We start from the raw sequence: 13153 nt of genomic DNA on the forward strand, positions 1-13153 counted from the left end.
AACTGAAAGCTCATGCACCCAAAATACTCGACAAGTCATTCAGTGCCGTCCTGCTTCGCCGACGGCGCCCGAGATGAAGACGGTGTAGTCTGTCGCCAGAGCTCGGCGCTTCTCGTGCTCCTCAAGGCGAAGATCGGGCTGGGCATCGGCACCCTCGCCGAGCAGGTAGCGGCGGTGCCAAGGACCGACGAACACGCCGTCGGGGTCCGCTGCGTTGCGCACTTTGTTGAACTTGGCCAAGTCGTGTCCGTAGGCCGATACCAGCTCGGCATGGTCCGAGCCAAAGTTCTTGGCCCAGTGCGGCCTGCCGCCCAGGTCGCGCATCAGCCACTCAAAGGCCTCGTAGTAGCGGTCCAAACCAGGCGGGTCCTTGTAATACGGCCGGTACATGGTGGCGTTGAGGTACAGCGTGGGCGTGTCGGTGGGTGTCGGGTCGAGGAAGGGCCGCGTCGACGGCGAGTCTGGCTTGTCCCGCCTGCGGAGCTGCTGCTTTGCTGCCGTGTCGGCCACGCGCACTTCGACGGGCGCGTGCACATACAGGCCGTCGGCCGAAAAGGGGATGCGGTGGTCGACGTAGCCCTCGTCGCCGGGCTTGAGGCGGTTGATCCACGCGCCCAGCCGCGTCAGCGCTTCGGGACCGCGCGCAAGCGGAATGGCCCACTCGTTGACGAACTGCGAGTACAGGCAGTTCATCAGCAGGGCTTTGTCGCTGGGCTGCAACCCGGACGTCGTGGAGCCGTTGCGGAAGCCATACTGCATGCCGAAGACAAACCACTCGATCCACGGCAGGATGCGCGGCACGAAGCGGGACAGGTACAGCAGGTTGTGGTACACAAGGTAGCCGAGGGTGCTGTCGTAGTAGGATGTGGGCGGCGTAAAGTCGGGCTGCTCCTCGGGGGTTTTGGCGCAGTCGTCTGCCGCCCACACGACCGCCCGCCGGGTGTAGGGGAACCACCACACGCGCACAAAGTGCGCCTGGGTCCACAGCTCGCTGTGCCGCGCGGTGCCGTCCGTGTCGCCGCGCTTCCAGGCGTCAAAAACAACGGAGTCCTTGTCCACCGTCTGCGACCAGCTGAGCCGGAACGCAGGCACGGCGCGCAGCGTGATTTCCACGACGATGCCCAGCGTGCCTAGGGACAGCAAGGCGGCTCGAAACAGGTCGTTCTCGTCGGCGTCGGCCGTGTCGCGTGTGCATGTCTTGGTGGTGCCGTCGCCCAGCGTGATTCGGAGCGCCACAATGTCGTCCGACAGCAGACCGTGCTGCAGACTGCTGCCGTGTGTTCCCGTGGCGCATGCGCCTGCAAGCGACTGCTCGTTGATGCTGCCCAGGTTCGGCAGGGCCAGGCCGTGCTTGGCAAGCTCGGCGCTCAGGTCAAAGAGCCGAATACCGGCCTCGACGGTTACCTGGCACGAGGCACGGTCGACTGCAATGACGCGGTTGAGGCGGTCCAGGTTGACCAGCCAGCTGCTGGTGCACGTCATGTCTGACGGCGAGTGGCCACAGCCCGTAGTGGCAATGCGCCGGCGGCGGTGGCGTGCGAGCTTGACCACCTGCTCGACCTCGTCCACGGTGGACGGCTGGATGAACAGCTCAGGCCGTGAGGCAAAGGTGCGTGCCCACGTAGCGTGCACGTAGCCCCGGCGGGCCAGGAACGGCTGCTTGGCACCGGCCACAGCCAGGTCGACGCCATCGTAGGCGGCTGGGTCAAAGTTTGAGGCCATGACGGTTAGGAAATGGGGCCAAAGTGGGAGTCAAAACAAGGAGAGAAGAAAAGAAGAAAAGGAAAACAAAACGAAAGAAAAAAGAAGAAAACCGTCGTGTCAACTGACTAGCCCAGATAAGGAGACATGGCGACGACGGCACGACGATAATTGAAGGACTCGAAAATGCCTGTCAACCTTGTAGGAAGAGAATTCCAGCGGCCTGCCAGGTGGTCCCCGCATCGAGGAGAATGAGGCCATTCTCACGAGTTTTTGCTCGAAAGTCAACCCCACCCTTTAAGCCCGGCACAAAATATTGACAGCGGGTTACATAAGCGGACCAGCCCATAACGGCAGGAACCCCCTACCGCATGTTTACGATGTACAGGGAAAGTGCTTCTGTCACGGAAGACAGCTCGCGGACTTGGTCACTGCGCCGCCATCAGTGTCCATAACGGCCAGCATAGTACAGCGTAGACCGAAGCCCGCATCTGCCAGGAGCTCGAAAGCGGTCGGACACGAGACGGCTAGTTCTGCAATCAGAGTGTCTCCTTCTGGCCGGCCAGCGATGGCAGGTAGATCGGACGCTGTGTCGAGTGCAGAACAAGCCGCCAAGAACGGCAGAAAGCATACGGTTGTTCAATGCATGGTGTCCGCCATGTAAATGGTGTGTCGGCAAGCTATTTTGCTGGTTGGCGAACCTGTTATGCAACATTCCCGTAGAGGTGAATTACGGAGCAGTTTTGTCGCTTAAAAGTGCATATCACGTGTTTGGACGGGCGGCTTCAAGGGCCCACTTTGTCCAGCAACAACGTCATCGGCTGCAGAGCAATTGAGCTCCAACGCTCGTCTCCCCGATTTCATCTTTGTTGCTCGATCTTACCCCTCTGCAACCTCGAATTTGCAACACAAATTTGACGAGCACAAACGATCCAGACGCATCCCAACACGGAATCGAATTTGCTTCACACCAATTGACACCCGCACACAACGGCCGCCATCATGTTTGGTTTCGTAAGTTCAAAACAAGCGTCCCGGCGTCAAGTAAACAAGCTCATAAAGCCACCATCTGCTGACACACTTAGCGGAAAACACTCGACATTGTAACGCTGTTCCACAAGGCCAGCTCGCCCGCATCCATGCGCGTCGTCAGCCTTCTCAAGCAGGCGTCGGCGCATGCCTCGGAGACGGCCACCGAGGACCAGGCCAGCGACCACCGTCCGCAGACCGAGCAGGCCGCTGCCTCGCGCCGTGAGCCGTTTGACCTCAACATCACGGAGGACCCGCCGACCACCGACCAGCTGCAGACCATCCTCGAGTACGTCGGCACCGCCGGCATCCCGGCGATTGTCAAGGGCGCCAAGTCGCAGAACGAGGCATTGCGCAAGTTCCGCGAGAGCCACGACAACTTCCAGCGGCCCGTGGTGGTCGACTGGAACAATGGCAGGGCCGTGGCCGGCGACAAGGAGTCGGAGATCCTGAAGCTTCTCAATGCGAGCAAGCAGGAGGAATAACGGTACGAAGCCATGCGTGTAGGTACATAGCGACGACTACCTGCAGGGGCGGAACGACCATAGCTCGCCAAGCAAACGAAGAATAAAACATACATACACATATATATACCGGAAGGAAAAGGGACAAAGGGCCAAATCTTTGGGACTGAGTATTTGAACAGATTTGAATGTGGCTTCTCCTTACATGTTGGCCAGCGTGGCTGCGGGCTGCATATCCTCTCAGCCTATAACAGCTCATTTATTGATTTGGCTGTCTGATGCCTTACTCATGGGAGACTACCAGTAATGGACAGATGGTGCTCTTGATTTGCGAGCGCAGCGAGAGTCTCTTTTGTCGCGTCATTATTGCCCGCCGGTTGCACCGTTTGCGCCTTCCTGCCACATGAGTCTGAGATCCTGCCTTCTCTAAAAAATTGTGTCGATGTGTTGGACAAGAAACTGCAAGAGCACACTGTGGCTCTTTCCTCATTTTGAGATTTGTACAGCCACAGCGGCAACACGCTCCGTCTATCCCAGAATCCCCTTGTTGATATATTCGACCTGCCACTGCTTGCCCTTTTATAATCCAAGCACACTCAACTTCACCCCTGCCTCGCCCATATATTATTGTTATGTACCAACTCACCGACATTCCCTACTATTGGTCTTATGCAAAACCACATTGTCGTCGGCCATGGGCATACGCAAGACTCTGAAGCGCCGGGCGCAGAAGGAGAGGAAAGAGTTTGACCTGTCACAGCTCGGAAACAAGACGCAGGGCAAACCGGCCGTTGTGGACGAACAGCTGAAGGCGGACTCTGGCGATTCTATCTCGCTAAATGAGCCTGCTAGGTACACCCACTGCCGCCATATCTTCTGTCGGCTCTGGGACGCCGTCTTCGCCCTCATCCTCGACCTCAATGGCCATGCCAGAACGCACCGTGATGCTACTAGCAAGGCAAGCCACATGCCACATGGAGCGTATCAAGGCGAGCAGGAAACCTGCCGCAGCCAGGAACTCGATCCCTGCTCCCCGGTCTGGGACTACCGCCTCTTGCCCTGGAAGTTGTGCCATCCCCACTTCAAGACACCACACAAGATCCCTCCCGAGTACAGCCGTGGTGGCTCGTTGGCGGTCATGCACCCGCTGCCGGCCTGTTTTGCCTACCGCATCGTGCACCCAGCCTAGCGTGCCGAGCGTCGGTCGCCGTCTGCTGTCCCCTTACCGCTCGAGGTCGTCAGCAACAAGCCGCCGTTCGACAGTGCCGACGAGTATTGGCGCGTCCGATTTACCGGTACGACGCCCGAGCTACACCAGATGGTCTGCCGCCAGAGCCCAAGCGCCGTAATGAACATGGGCCGATGGCCCATGTAGCCAGGCGGCAGAAACGCAGCACAAACCGGCATATCAGCATACACCCATGGCCAACCCATCAGCCGCCACACCAAAGGTTTAGCGGGTCCAGCTTTTTTTTGATATTTCGTATTTTTTATGCCTTCAGCGAATCGCTTTTTTGTCATTATATACACAGGGAGAAACAGCATGTGCGCCCATTGTCGGCTCTCCTCTTTTCGGCGATTGGTTCTTCGCCGCTCTATATTCGCCGAATCGTCGCCCGCTTAGGCCTCGCTCTTGACCAGGCTCGAAACCACATCCTCAATCTGCTTGTCCGTCAGGCCTGCACAATGCGTTAGCGGAGAACACTACGATGGCAGCATCGATATCGTCATCACCGTCACCGACACCGCCACCATCATAGCGTCTAACACGGCGACCTACCTTCCAATGTCTTGCTCGTCTCGCGGCCGAGGTCGTAGCGGGCATAGATTTTGGGCAGCGTGCCCTGGGCCTCGCGCAGAAGTATCGGCGTGTTCGGGTTGTTCTTCTTCATCGTCGGGTACGCGCGGGTGAGGAATGTACTGGAGGGATGCACGGATTAGCATGGGGAAGCCATTCAGGCTGCAGGATCCTCCACTCATCACGATCAACGAAAGGACTGGACCGGACCTACCGCGTGGCCGCGCTCTGCTCGCCAGTCTGGCAGAACAGGAAGCGGACCTCCTTGAGGCCCTTTGTGAAGGCGTATTTGCTCGACATTGTGGCAGGTGGTGTGTTGTGGAAGGACAGGAGGGAGGGCAAAGAGCGAAGACGGAAGAGACACCACGCCGTATTGCTTTGTCTTTTGGACGTTGCGACTTTTGGACCCAAGAAAGCGAGAGCCGATCCAATTGGGGCTGCGACTGCAAAAGGGTGGCCTCTGATTGGCTGCAGTCGAGAACTAGCGTCTCATGGAGAGCCCTATAATCTACAGCGACTACAAATGTACAGTGAGCGACACCATACAATAAGAGCGGATAGCGACCATAATGCAGCGCCATCAGTCCAACGCGACGAAGCAGGCTATCATGATAGATAGAACGAGACATAGACTCTTAGAACAAACTTAATTGAGCATTCCAAGCACATTCTATCCTCTCGGAGTCGTCGTTCGGCCTGCCCATCACAACTCGAGATCACGTGCATTCTACTGAACTTTCTTTGCTTATCTCCGGGTCCCACGACAATGCTCTTGGCCCCTGGCGCCCGCTGTCATCCAGCGGCTAGTCGCCCCCGACAGCGCGAAAGCGAGCCCCGAAATCGTTGAGTCAACGAGTGCCCACCTGCGTCGGATTTCGCCAATGCGGTCGTCCTGAGTTGGGAAAGTCCCACCAAAATTTTATCCGTCGTGGTGCCTCCCCCCTTTCTTCCCTATCTCTACGCCATCTTCGTCGGACCGCTGTTCGGCCTTTCCTGCCTTCTTCCCAACGACACGACGCTTGCCATTTTGGATCACGACTTTTTGCGATACGATAACAAACGCTATTTTCTGTCGCCCTTGAGCTTCTCGGCGACTATCCTCCTCGACCACTCCCCACTCCAATCGCTCTCGACACTCCTCGAGCACACAACCTCGTCCGAAATCAACCCGAGCCCCCGAAGAGTCCGGAGCCCGAAAAAGAGTCATCCACTCTTTGTTGACATCACCATATACCCTCTATCTTTTTACAGCAGCCTCGCAACCCCTCTCGCCCCCTCTCACAACCTCTCTCACGCACACGACCACCATGTCGTCCTCGGCTACCTTTGCCCGCGTCGCCGCGCGGCCCTTCGCCTCGGCTACCTTCTTCTCCGCCAACACCCCGACTGCCTCCTCCATGATTGTCCGCCGCATTGCCACCGGCAGCCGGCCAGCATCAAAAACGATTCCCCGCTTCTCCTCGGCCTCGTTCTTCGCCGCCGCCTTCCGTCGCGGCACCAACAACACCAAGAGCAGCAATTTCTACGGTCGCCGCTTCCAGAGCGGTGCCGCCGGTGCCGGTGCTGCGGAGGCCAATGTCAGTTGGTTCAAGCGCATGTGGGACAGCCCCATTGGCCTGAAGACGGTGCACTTTTGGTAGGTTTCGTTCATTCCAGTCCTCGCTCCGCCCGCGCCCGTTTCCGTCTTCTCATGTCTAACAACCACTCCAGGGCCCCCATCATGAAGTGGGCGCTGGTCATTGCCGGCATCTCCGATCTGGCCCGTCCCGCCGAGAAGCTGTCCGTCACTCAGAACGTCGCCCTGACCGCCACCGGCCTCATCTGGACCCGCTGGTGCCTGATCATCAAGCCCCGCAACATCATGCTGGCCGCTGCAAACTTCTTCCTGGGCGTTGCCGGCATGGTCCAGTGCGCCCGCATCTACCTGGCCCGGGCATCTGGTAAGACTGCCGAGCCCCTGGCCGATGCCGTCAAGGACAAGGTCGAGTCCGTCTAGGAGGCCATCAAGGAGGGCGAGCAGTAGGAGAGATTGCGTACGAAAGGGCTTCAGAGGGGACGTATTAAGAGAATGCATGGGTAGCTACAACTTGGGGATGCAGAGCTCGTTATAAAGAGCAGTAGAGCGATTCCTCTTCTCGGAAACAAAATTGCTCTCTATTCTCTTTGCCATTTGCCTGGAATTGTTTCTCACGCATTTGCGCATTTGCGCATCCATGCATGATTTTATTACACGATTAAAAGAGGGTGCCTACACAATGAGAACTTCATAGCAATCAATCACAAACTCGTAACATGCACGGCGTTGGGCTAACATGAAAACGTGAATAAGAGAAATACCATATGTACAGAGGGGATATCGTTGCTGGTTGGGGCGTGATGCTACGAGCGGCATCTTCTGCCCGTGTAGTATGTTTTTATGTACTATGATAAAAGGGAGACTCTGACACCCATCCCGCCTCCATGAACCCTTCCTGGGCCCAACTACATCACTAGACACTCACCCTCCTGCTGCCGGCCAATTTTGCTGCGTGATATCCGCTCCCGCTGCCGGGGACCCGTCTTACCGGACCGCTTGAGGTCTTCCAGCCGCTCGCGAGCCTTTGGGAAATCCTGTGCTGTTTGTCGTTAGTAAGGCGACGCGATAGTTGAAGAGAGAGAGCGACCAAATCAAAACGACACAAGACAAAAGGGAGACTCTTACCAGCCGCTCGCCAATACCACCGCTTAGCATCTTCCAGGTTCGCTGGAATTCCAATGCCCACCTCGGTAAAGTACCCCATAGCATACTCGGCTTTGGCCAGGCCCGCCATCGCCGCCTTGCGCGCCCACAAGTATGCCTCTGTATCGCTCTGCTGCAGCACACCGTCCGAGCCCGTCAGGTACCAGCCGCTCAGCGCCAGCTCCGACTGGTGCTCCTCCTGCGTCGCCGACTTGGAGTACCACATAATCGACAGGCGGCCGTCGACGGGACATCCCATCAGGCCGTATTCGTACGCGCACCCCATGCGGAACTGGCTGAACTTGTACCCCAGGTCGGCCGCCTGCTTGAACAGCTGGAACGCGTACGCCTCGTCCCGCAGAATGACGTCGTTGGGCTGTGCGCTCTCATAAAGCAGGCCCAGCTCGTGCAAGGCATGCGGGTTCTCCGGATCCGCGCGCTCGGCTGCCCTCTTAAGCCAGCCAACGGCTTCGCGCGGGTTCCGCGGTTGACCCAGCAGTCCCTTGAGCAAGATCATGCCAACCTTGTACATAGCAGGCGTGTCACCGAGCGTCGCCGCGCGTTTGTACCATTGGATGGCCTTGAGCGGGTCCTTGCGCGTACCGCCGCCCTCTTCGTTGCCAATCTCGCAACACACAGCCGTGCGGTAGGCCGCCGCCGCGTGGCCCAGTTTCGCCGCCGACTGGTACAGTGTAAAGGCATCCTTGTTGTCTGGCTCCTGACCAAACGTGCCACGGCCCAGGCAATCGGCCATGAAGAACATGGCGTCTGCGTTTTGCTGGCTGGTCAGCTTTTTCAGCAGCTTGTGCGCGTCAAAGGCGTACCGCTCGCGGGCCTTGGTTCGCGTGCGCGGGTCAGGCAGTGTCGGCACAAGCTCATCGACCGCCTCTACAAGCTTTTTGGCCAGCTTCAGGGAAGCTTCTTGGTTGCTGGGGTCGGCCTTTACCGCGTTCCGCAATCGCTCGAGCAGCTCCGGCGTGACGGGCGGTTCCGGCGGTGGTGGTTCGTTGGCCAATGGACCGTTGGATGATGGCGGCATGGCCTGCATAGCTTGCATGGTGGGCGGCGGCGGTTGTGGCATGGGCTGGTTCTGCACAGGTGTCGACGACATCGACCCCATGGGCCCACCCCCACCACCGCCGTTGTAATTGCGCACAGGCATTGGTCGGTTGCTGAGTTGCTGGCTTGCAACCGAGTTGGGGATAAGACCAGGGCGGACCGGTGTGGGGTGTGCAGGAAGAGAGTCGCCGTTGGAACCAGATCGGGCTGATGCGCCGCTTCCTCGTCTTACCGGGCCGGGGCCAGACGGCGGGCCCCCTTGCTGTTGGTGGCCGCCGGATCCAGGTGTCGGCATGGGCGGAATGTCACCGACCATTTCAAAAACGGCTTCTTGAGATTGGCGTAGGTCGGGCTGAGACTTTGTTCTATTAATCTCAGGGACCCGGTTTGCGCCTCGCTGAGGACCAGGGCCATCATTCGGATAGGCACCCCGATCAAAAGAGCCTTGTGGCCGGTGCTGTGGTTCGTCGGGACCATTCGGGCCAATAGCCCCACCGGCATAGTCACCGCTTTCCCGGGAGTCGTAGTAAGTATCGTAGAAATCGTCAAAGGATGATGGCCGTGCGCGCTCCTCCGGTGGCGGCTGATTGTAGCCTTGGTTAGGACCAGGATGGCCATTGGCGAAGCCTGGGTTGCCACCACCATCAGGATACATTCTTTGCAGCGGCGGGCGAGAGCCTTGAGCGGTCGATGGCCGCTGAGGTGGCATCATGCCCGGTCCACCGCCGCTCGGTCCTGGCCCAGGACCATTGAATGGACGGTACGGTCCACCGCCCGGAGGACCGCGCCCGCCCATAGGATCCATGGATGTAGGCATCGTCATTGTACGACTTGGTGGCCCAAAGTTGTCATCGCGGAAGTCTCTCGGGGGCGGCTGGCCGTATCCTGGGTCACCAAATCCCCCACCCTGCTGCGTGTATGATCGTTGAGGTGGACCCCGAGGAGGACCGTAACCAGGACCGCCGCCACGCGGGTCACCCATTGGACCGCGCATCGGTGGTGGCCCACGGCCGTTAGGACCGCCCGGTGGCGGGCCTTGTCGGTTACCGGAGATATCCATGCCAGAAATGCCGTCCATGATTTGCTGCTCGTCGTAGCGATCCGGCTTTCCTTGCTGGCCTGGGAAAGGCGGGAAGGCATTGCCGCCAAAACCAGCGTCTATTGGGCTCGCTGGCGGGCCATTGCGACCGCGATTCACTGGTAGTGTTAGCTGAGAACTCGTATCCACAAAGAGATGAGGAAGAAGCAGTAGTAGCTAAAATGGAAAAGGAAATCACCTACTCAGCGGGTCCGACGTGTTTCCACGTTCTGGTGGCCCTGGGCGGAGACGTGGTGGTCCGTTCTGGTAGCCCCCTCTCATGGGGCCAGGCCCAGGGCCAGGTCCACCGCCTCGTGGAGGATACTGGCCCCGAGCGCCACCATTGTCCATTGTCATCTGTCTGGGCGGAGGACCGCCCCTCCCTGCGCCCATGGGTGGACGACCGCCACGGCCTGGACCGCCGTAGTCCTGTGGTGCGTCGTAACCGTAGCCCGGATCGTCATAACCGCCGCTGTAGTCGCCGCCATAGCCTCCGTCGCCACCGTATCCGCCGTATTGGCCGCCACCAGGGCCGCCAGGTCCGCCAGGTCCACCAGGTCCATTTGGTGCAGGACCTCCCGGGTATTGTCTTTGTGGCGGCGGTCGTGGAGCTGCTGGTCCATTGTAGGGGCGCTGCTGTTGCTGCGGCGCATATCCGCCGTCGTACGCCATGGTGACGCCGTGGGTTTACAGGCGCAGTCGTGTCGTGTCGTTCGAAATAGGAAGCGGTGGATCAAGTTGTGATCTCGTCGAGTGACCCTTGGAAAGTAGTCGGATTAGGTGCAGAGACGAAACCGAAAGAAAGGGAAAGAGAAAGAAAGTATCGACTGCCGACAAGGCCCTTAGGCTTCCATGGCGAAGCACAAATTGAGAAGAAAAGCAAGAAATGGCGACCAAAAAGTATTATGAAAGAAAGACGCCGAGGAAGAAGTATGTTGTGTAAGGTAGCTGTCGAAAGCTCGTTAGTGTCGCATGACGACCAGTCGTCGGCGGCTAATAGAAAAAGTTGTGTGGTTGACGGCGGATAAAAACGAGACAGAGTCGAAGAATACAGCAAAGCCGCGCCTGTTTGTGTCTCTTTTTGTCGGTTGTGTTTGTTGTTTGTCCAAGAAGTCTAGAAAAAGGGCAGCGAGGCAACGAAACCACAGCGGTCAACTGCGTTTCGGGCGAATGCTGATCGACAGTTTCGGCGGGCACGTTGCACACGCAAGGGACGAGAAGTGGGAGAGCGGACAGTAGGTGACCGCGCAAGGGTATGTCGAGAGGTGGAACAGGGTGCGGCGCAATCCTTGGTCGTTATGAGAATGCAGAGTGAATAGCGAAGGTAAAAAAAAAGAAAAGAAAAAGAAAAAAGAAAAGAAAACAAGAAGAGAAGAAAGGAGGCTTCGTCGATAAGTTGAGAAGAAGGAACGAACGGTTGGCAGGTGGAGAAGCAGCGTAGACATAGTGGAACAACGCAGAAAGGGAAGGAGGAACAGACACAAAAAGGGCAAAGTGGGACAACACCCGACAAGAGAGGGAAAGAGCGAAGGAGAGATGGGGAAAGGGTTCACCCTGGCGTCACCTCGCTGCGAAAGAACGGCCGCCCAAGAGGAAGGCACGATGGGACCTCACCCAAGAATAGTGCAAAAAGGGTGCTGGAAGAGAGGGGAGCGGATAGACGTTAGAGGAGGGAAAGGCGTGAGAGGAGGGCCTCCAAAGACCAATAGCGCCGCACGAAGTGGAGTGGGAGGATCCCGTGCGAAAGGCGCGTGAAGGCAGACGGGTTTAGGCCAGGAACGCAGTGCATAAACGTGCCAGGGATACGACGATACTCCGTAGTTCCTGCCTTCCCAGTGGTGGACGACATTAGCACGGATACCGGGGACTTCTAAGGAAAGAGCGTGGAACGCAAAAGTAAGATACCAAGGAACGAAGGGCGTAGGGAAATAGGTCAGGCAAAGCCGCATCGTTGAGTCACATCCACATGCTTAACCTTGATCTCGCAACTTGCAAAACAGAAGCCCATACCGAGACCCTATTATTCTGCCAACTTTAAACCCTGCCGCCACCGCCAGCAGGCCTCCAATTCGTGTTGATGCCAGCCTCGCAAGACCGATACGAAAAATGAAGGACATCAGGGCCGGACACAATGACGCACAGCAGCTCAGCTACGTCATGCAGATCGCGATAACCATCGCACGCCGAGGCCATTACCCGACCGAGGCTCCGTCTCCTCACGATGACGATGGCCGAGTGTTGCGACAACATGTTCACCATGTTAGGATCAACTGTCCCAAAGCGGGTCATGGACGAACAGACGTTAGCGCTTCAAACGGGTCTCGTGCAAAGGGACCGTTGGTTATGGAGCCAGGGAGACGGCTTGGGGAGTATGGAGTTTTACACGGAGTAGTTTGTAAGTCGCACAACAATGTGCGCCAACGGCAGGAACAACGTGCAACGTGGAAACCCGTCGAAATCCACCCCGACCATTGATGAAGGCCCCGGGCAATTTCTCCAACAAGGGGCACAGCGCAGTTTCTCGGCTCCCTCCCTTTCCATCGGGAGAGCGAGACGAGAGCGAGAGGCAAAGAAAAGGACTGGGAAAGGGAGCAACCAATGGCAGGCTGACGTGACAATGGGCAAGCAACAAGCAGCACGTAAAAGCAAGCAAAGACGCCAAGCGAACAACGGCCCTATTCAAACACAGAACGCTCAGAGTCCGGTTGCAGCATGGTCGACCCGATCCGGAACGAGACATCTCACGGGTTCCCAATTCGCTCCATGCAAGGCCCCATCCTCATGCAACAGTTGGTGAGTGGGGGGCTCTCGCCTGACTTTTCGAGAACAGTGCAGTGGTGCTCAAGGAAGATCAAATTGTCGCGAGTCTCTGTTCAGTTGATCGTCGGTGCTTTAGTACCGTGCTGCATCTTGATATGCATTGTGGTCAGTAACAAAGGAAACGTTGGAGCATGGTGATATGCAAGTACAGCAAGTCCAAAATTGAAAGTTACTGTTGTTGCATGACTTTGGGAATGTAGAGAGCGGCGCCTGGATTTGCTGCAGGAGAATCCATGTGGTCGCATTGCAAGCCTTCCAAGTGCGTGTCCATCGAGTCCACCCCTGCACATAATTACAGGCGGTATCCCCGGTCTGATACGAAGACCTCAAGTGTGTGTACTTACTTTTACAAACTACGATGAAATCACGAGAGAGAGACGACGAGGAAGGGCAGTAAGGAGAATGCTAGTCATCGACGACAATTACGCGTTTGGGGACGCAAACTCTAACCCTCTTCTTGCTCTTTATTTGTATCTCTGCTCGAT

At 57.5% G+C, this 13153-nt stretch overlaps 7 protein-coding genes across 7 annotated transcripts; 3 read left to right on the plus strand and 4 right to left on the minus strand.

Annotated features, from left to right (window-relative positions):
• Positions 1-39: 39 nt before the first annotated feature.
• On the minus strand, positions 40-1722 carry SPSK_03251 (D-arabinono-1,4-lactone oxidase; the record flags this gene model as incomplete). The annotated part of the gene is made up of 1 exon (XM_016730091.1): positions 40-1722. The coding sequence occupies one exon, from the start codon at positions 1720-1722 to the stop codon at positions 40-42; it is 1683 nt and encodes a 560-aa protein (XP_016585412.1).
• A 981-nt stretch (positions 1723-2703) lies between these two features.
• On the plus strand, positions 2704-3215 carry SPSK_03674 (uncharacterized protein; the record flags this gene model as incomplete). Its single annotated transcript, XM_016730509.1, has 2 exons — positions 2704-2715; positions 2787-3215. The coding sequence occupies 2 exons, from the start codon at positions 2704-2706 to the stop codon at positions 3213-3215; spliced, it is 441 nt and encodes a 146-aa protein (XP_016585413.1).
• Positions 3216-3888: 673 nt separating this feature from the next.
• Positions 3889-4569, plus strand: SPSK_10533 (uncharacterized protein; the record flags this gene model as incomplete). The annotated part of the gene is made up of 2 exons (XM_016736909.1): positions 3889-4329; positions 4384-4569. 2 exons carry the CDS (start codon positions 3889-3891, stop codon positions 4567-4569), a joined length of 627 nt encoding a protein of 208 aa, XP_016585414.1.
• A 245-nt stretch (positions 4570-4814) lies between these two features.
• On the minus strand, positions 4815-5292 carry SPSK_03687 (NADH dehydrogenase (ubiquinone) 1 alpha subcomplex 2; the record flags this gene model as incomplete). Its single annotated transcript, XM_016730522.1, has 3 exons — positions 4815-4873; positions 4975-5114; positions 5207-5292. The coding sequence occupies 3 exons, from the start codon at positions 5290-5292 to the stop codon at positions 4815-4817; spliced, it is 285 nt and encodes a 94-aa protein (XP_016585415.1).
• A 1007-nt stretch (positions 5293-6299) lies between these two features.
• Positions 6300-6988, plus strand: SPSK_03622 (uncharacterized protein; the record flags this gene model as incomplete). Its single annotated transcript, XM_016730459.1, has 2 exons — positions 6300-6628; positions 6703-6988. The coding sequence occupies 2 exons, from the start codon at positions 6300-6302 to the stop codon at positions 6986-6988; spliced, it is 615 nt and encodes a 204-aa protein (XP_016585416.1).
• A 485-nt stretch (positions 6989-7473) lies between these two features.
• SPSK_03008 (uncharacterized protein) lies at positions 7474-10520 on the minus strand (the record flags this gene model as incomplete). The annotated part of the gene is made up of 3 exons (XM_016729853.1): positions 7474-7607; positions 7694-9967; positions 10052-10520. 3 exons carry the CDS (start codon positions 10518-10520, stop codon positions 7474-7476), a joined length of 2877 nt encoding a protein of 958 aa, XP_016585417.1.
• A 1362-nt stretch (positions 10521-11882) lies between these two features.
• SPSK_03812 (uncharacterized protein) lies at positions 11883-12107 on the minus strand (the record flags this gene model as incomplete). The annotated part of the gene is made up of 1 exon (XM_016730644.1): positions 11883-12107. One exon carries the CDS (start codon positions 12105-12107, stop codon positions 11883-11885), a length of 225 nt encoding a protein of 74 aa, XP_016585418.1.
• Between the last annotated feature and the right edge of the window lie 1046 nt (positions 12108-13153).

This window comes from Sporothrix schenckii (genome assembly GCF_000961545.1).
Source record: "Sporothrix schenckii 1099-18 chromosome Unknown Cont47, whole genome shotgun sequence".
In the NCBI taxonomy this organism is placed as follows: domain Eukaryota; kingdom Fungi; phylum Ascomycota; class Sordariomycetes; order Ophiostomatales; family Ophiostomataceae; genus Sporothrix; species Sporothrix schenckii.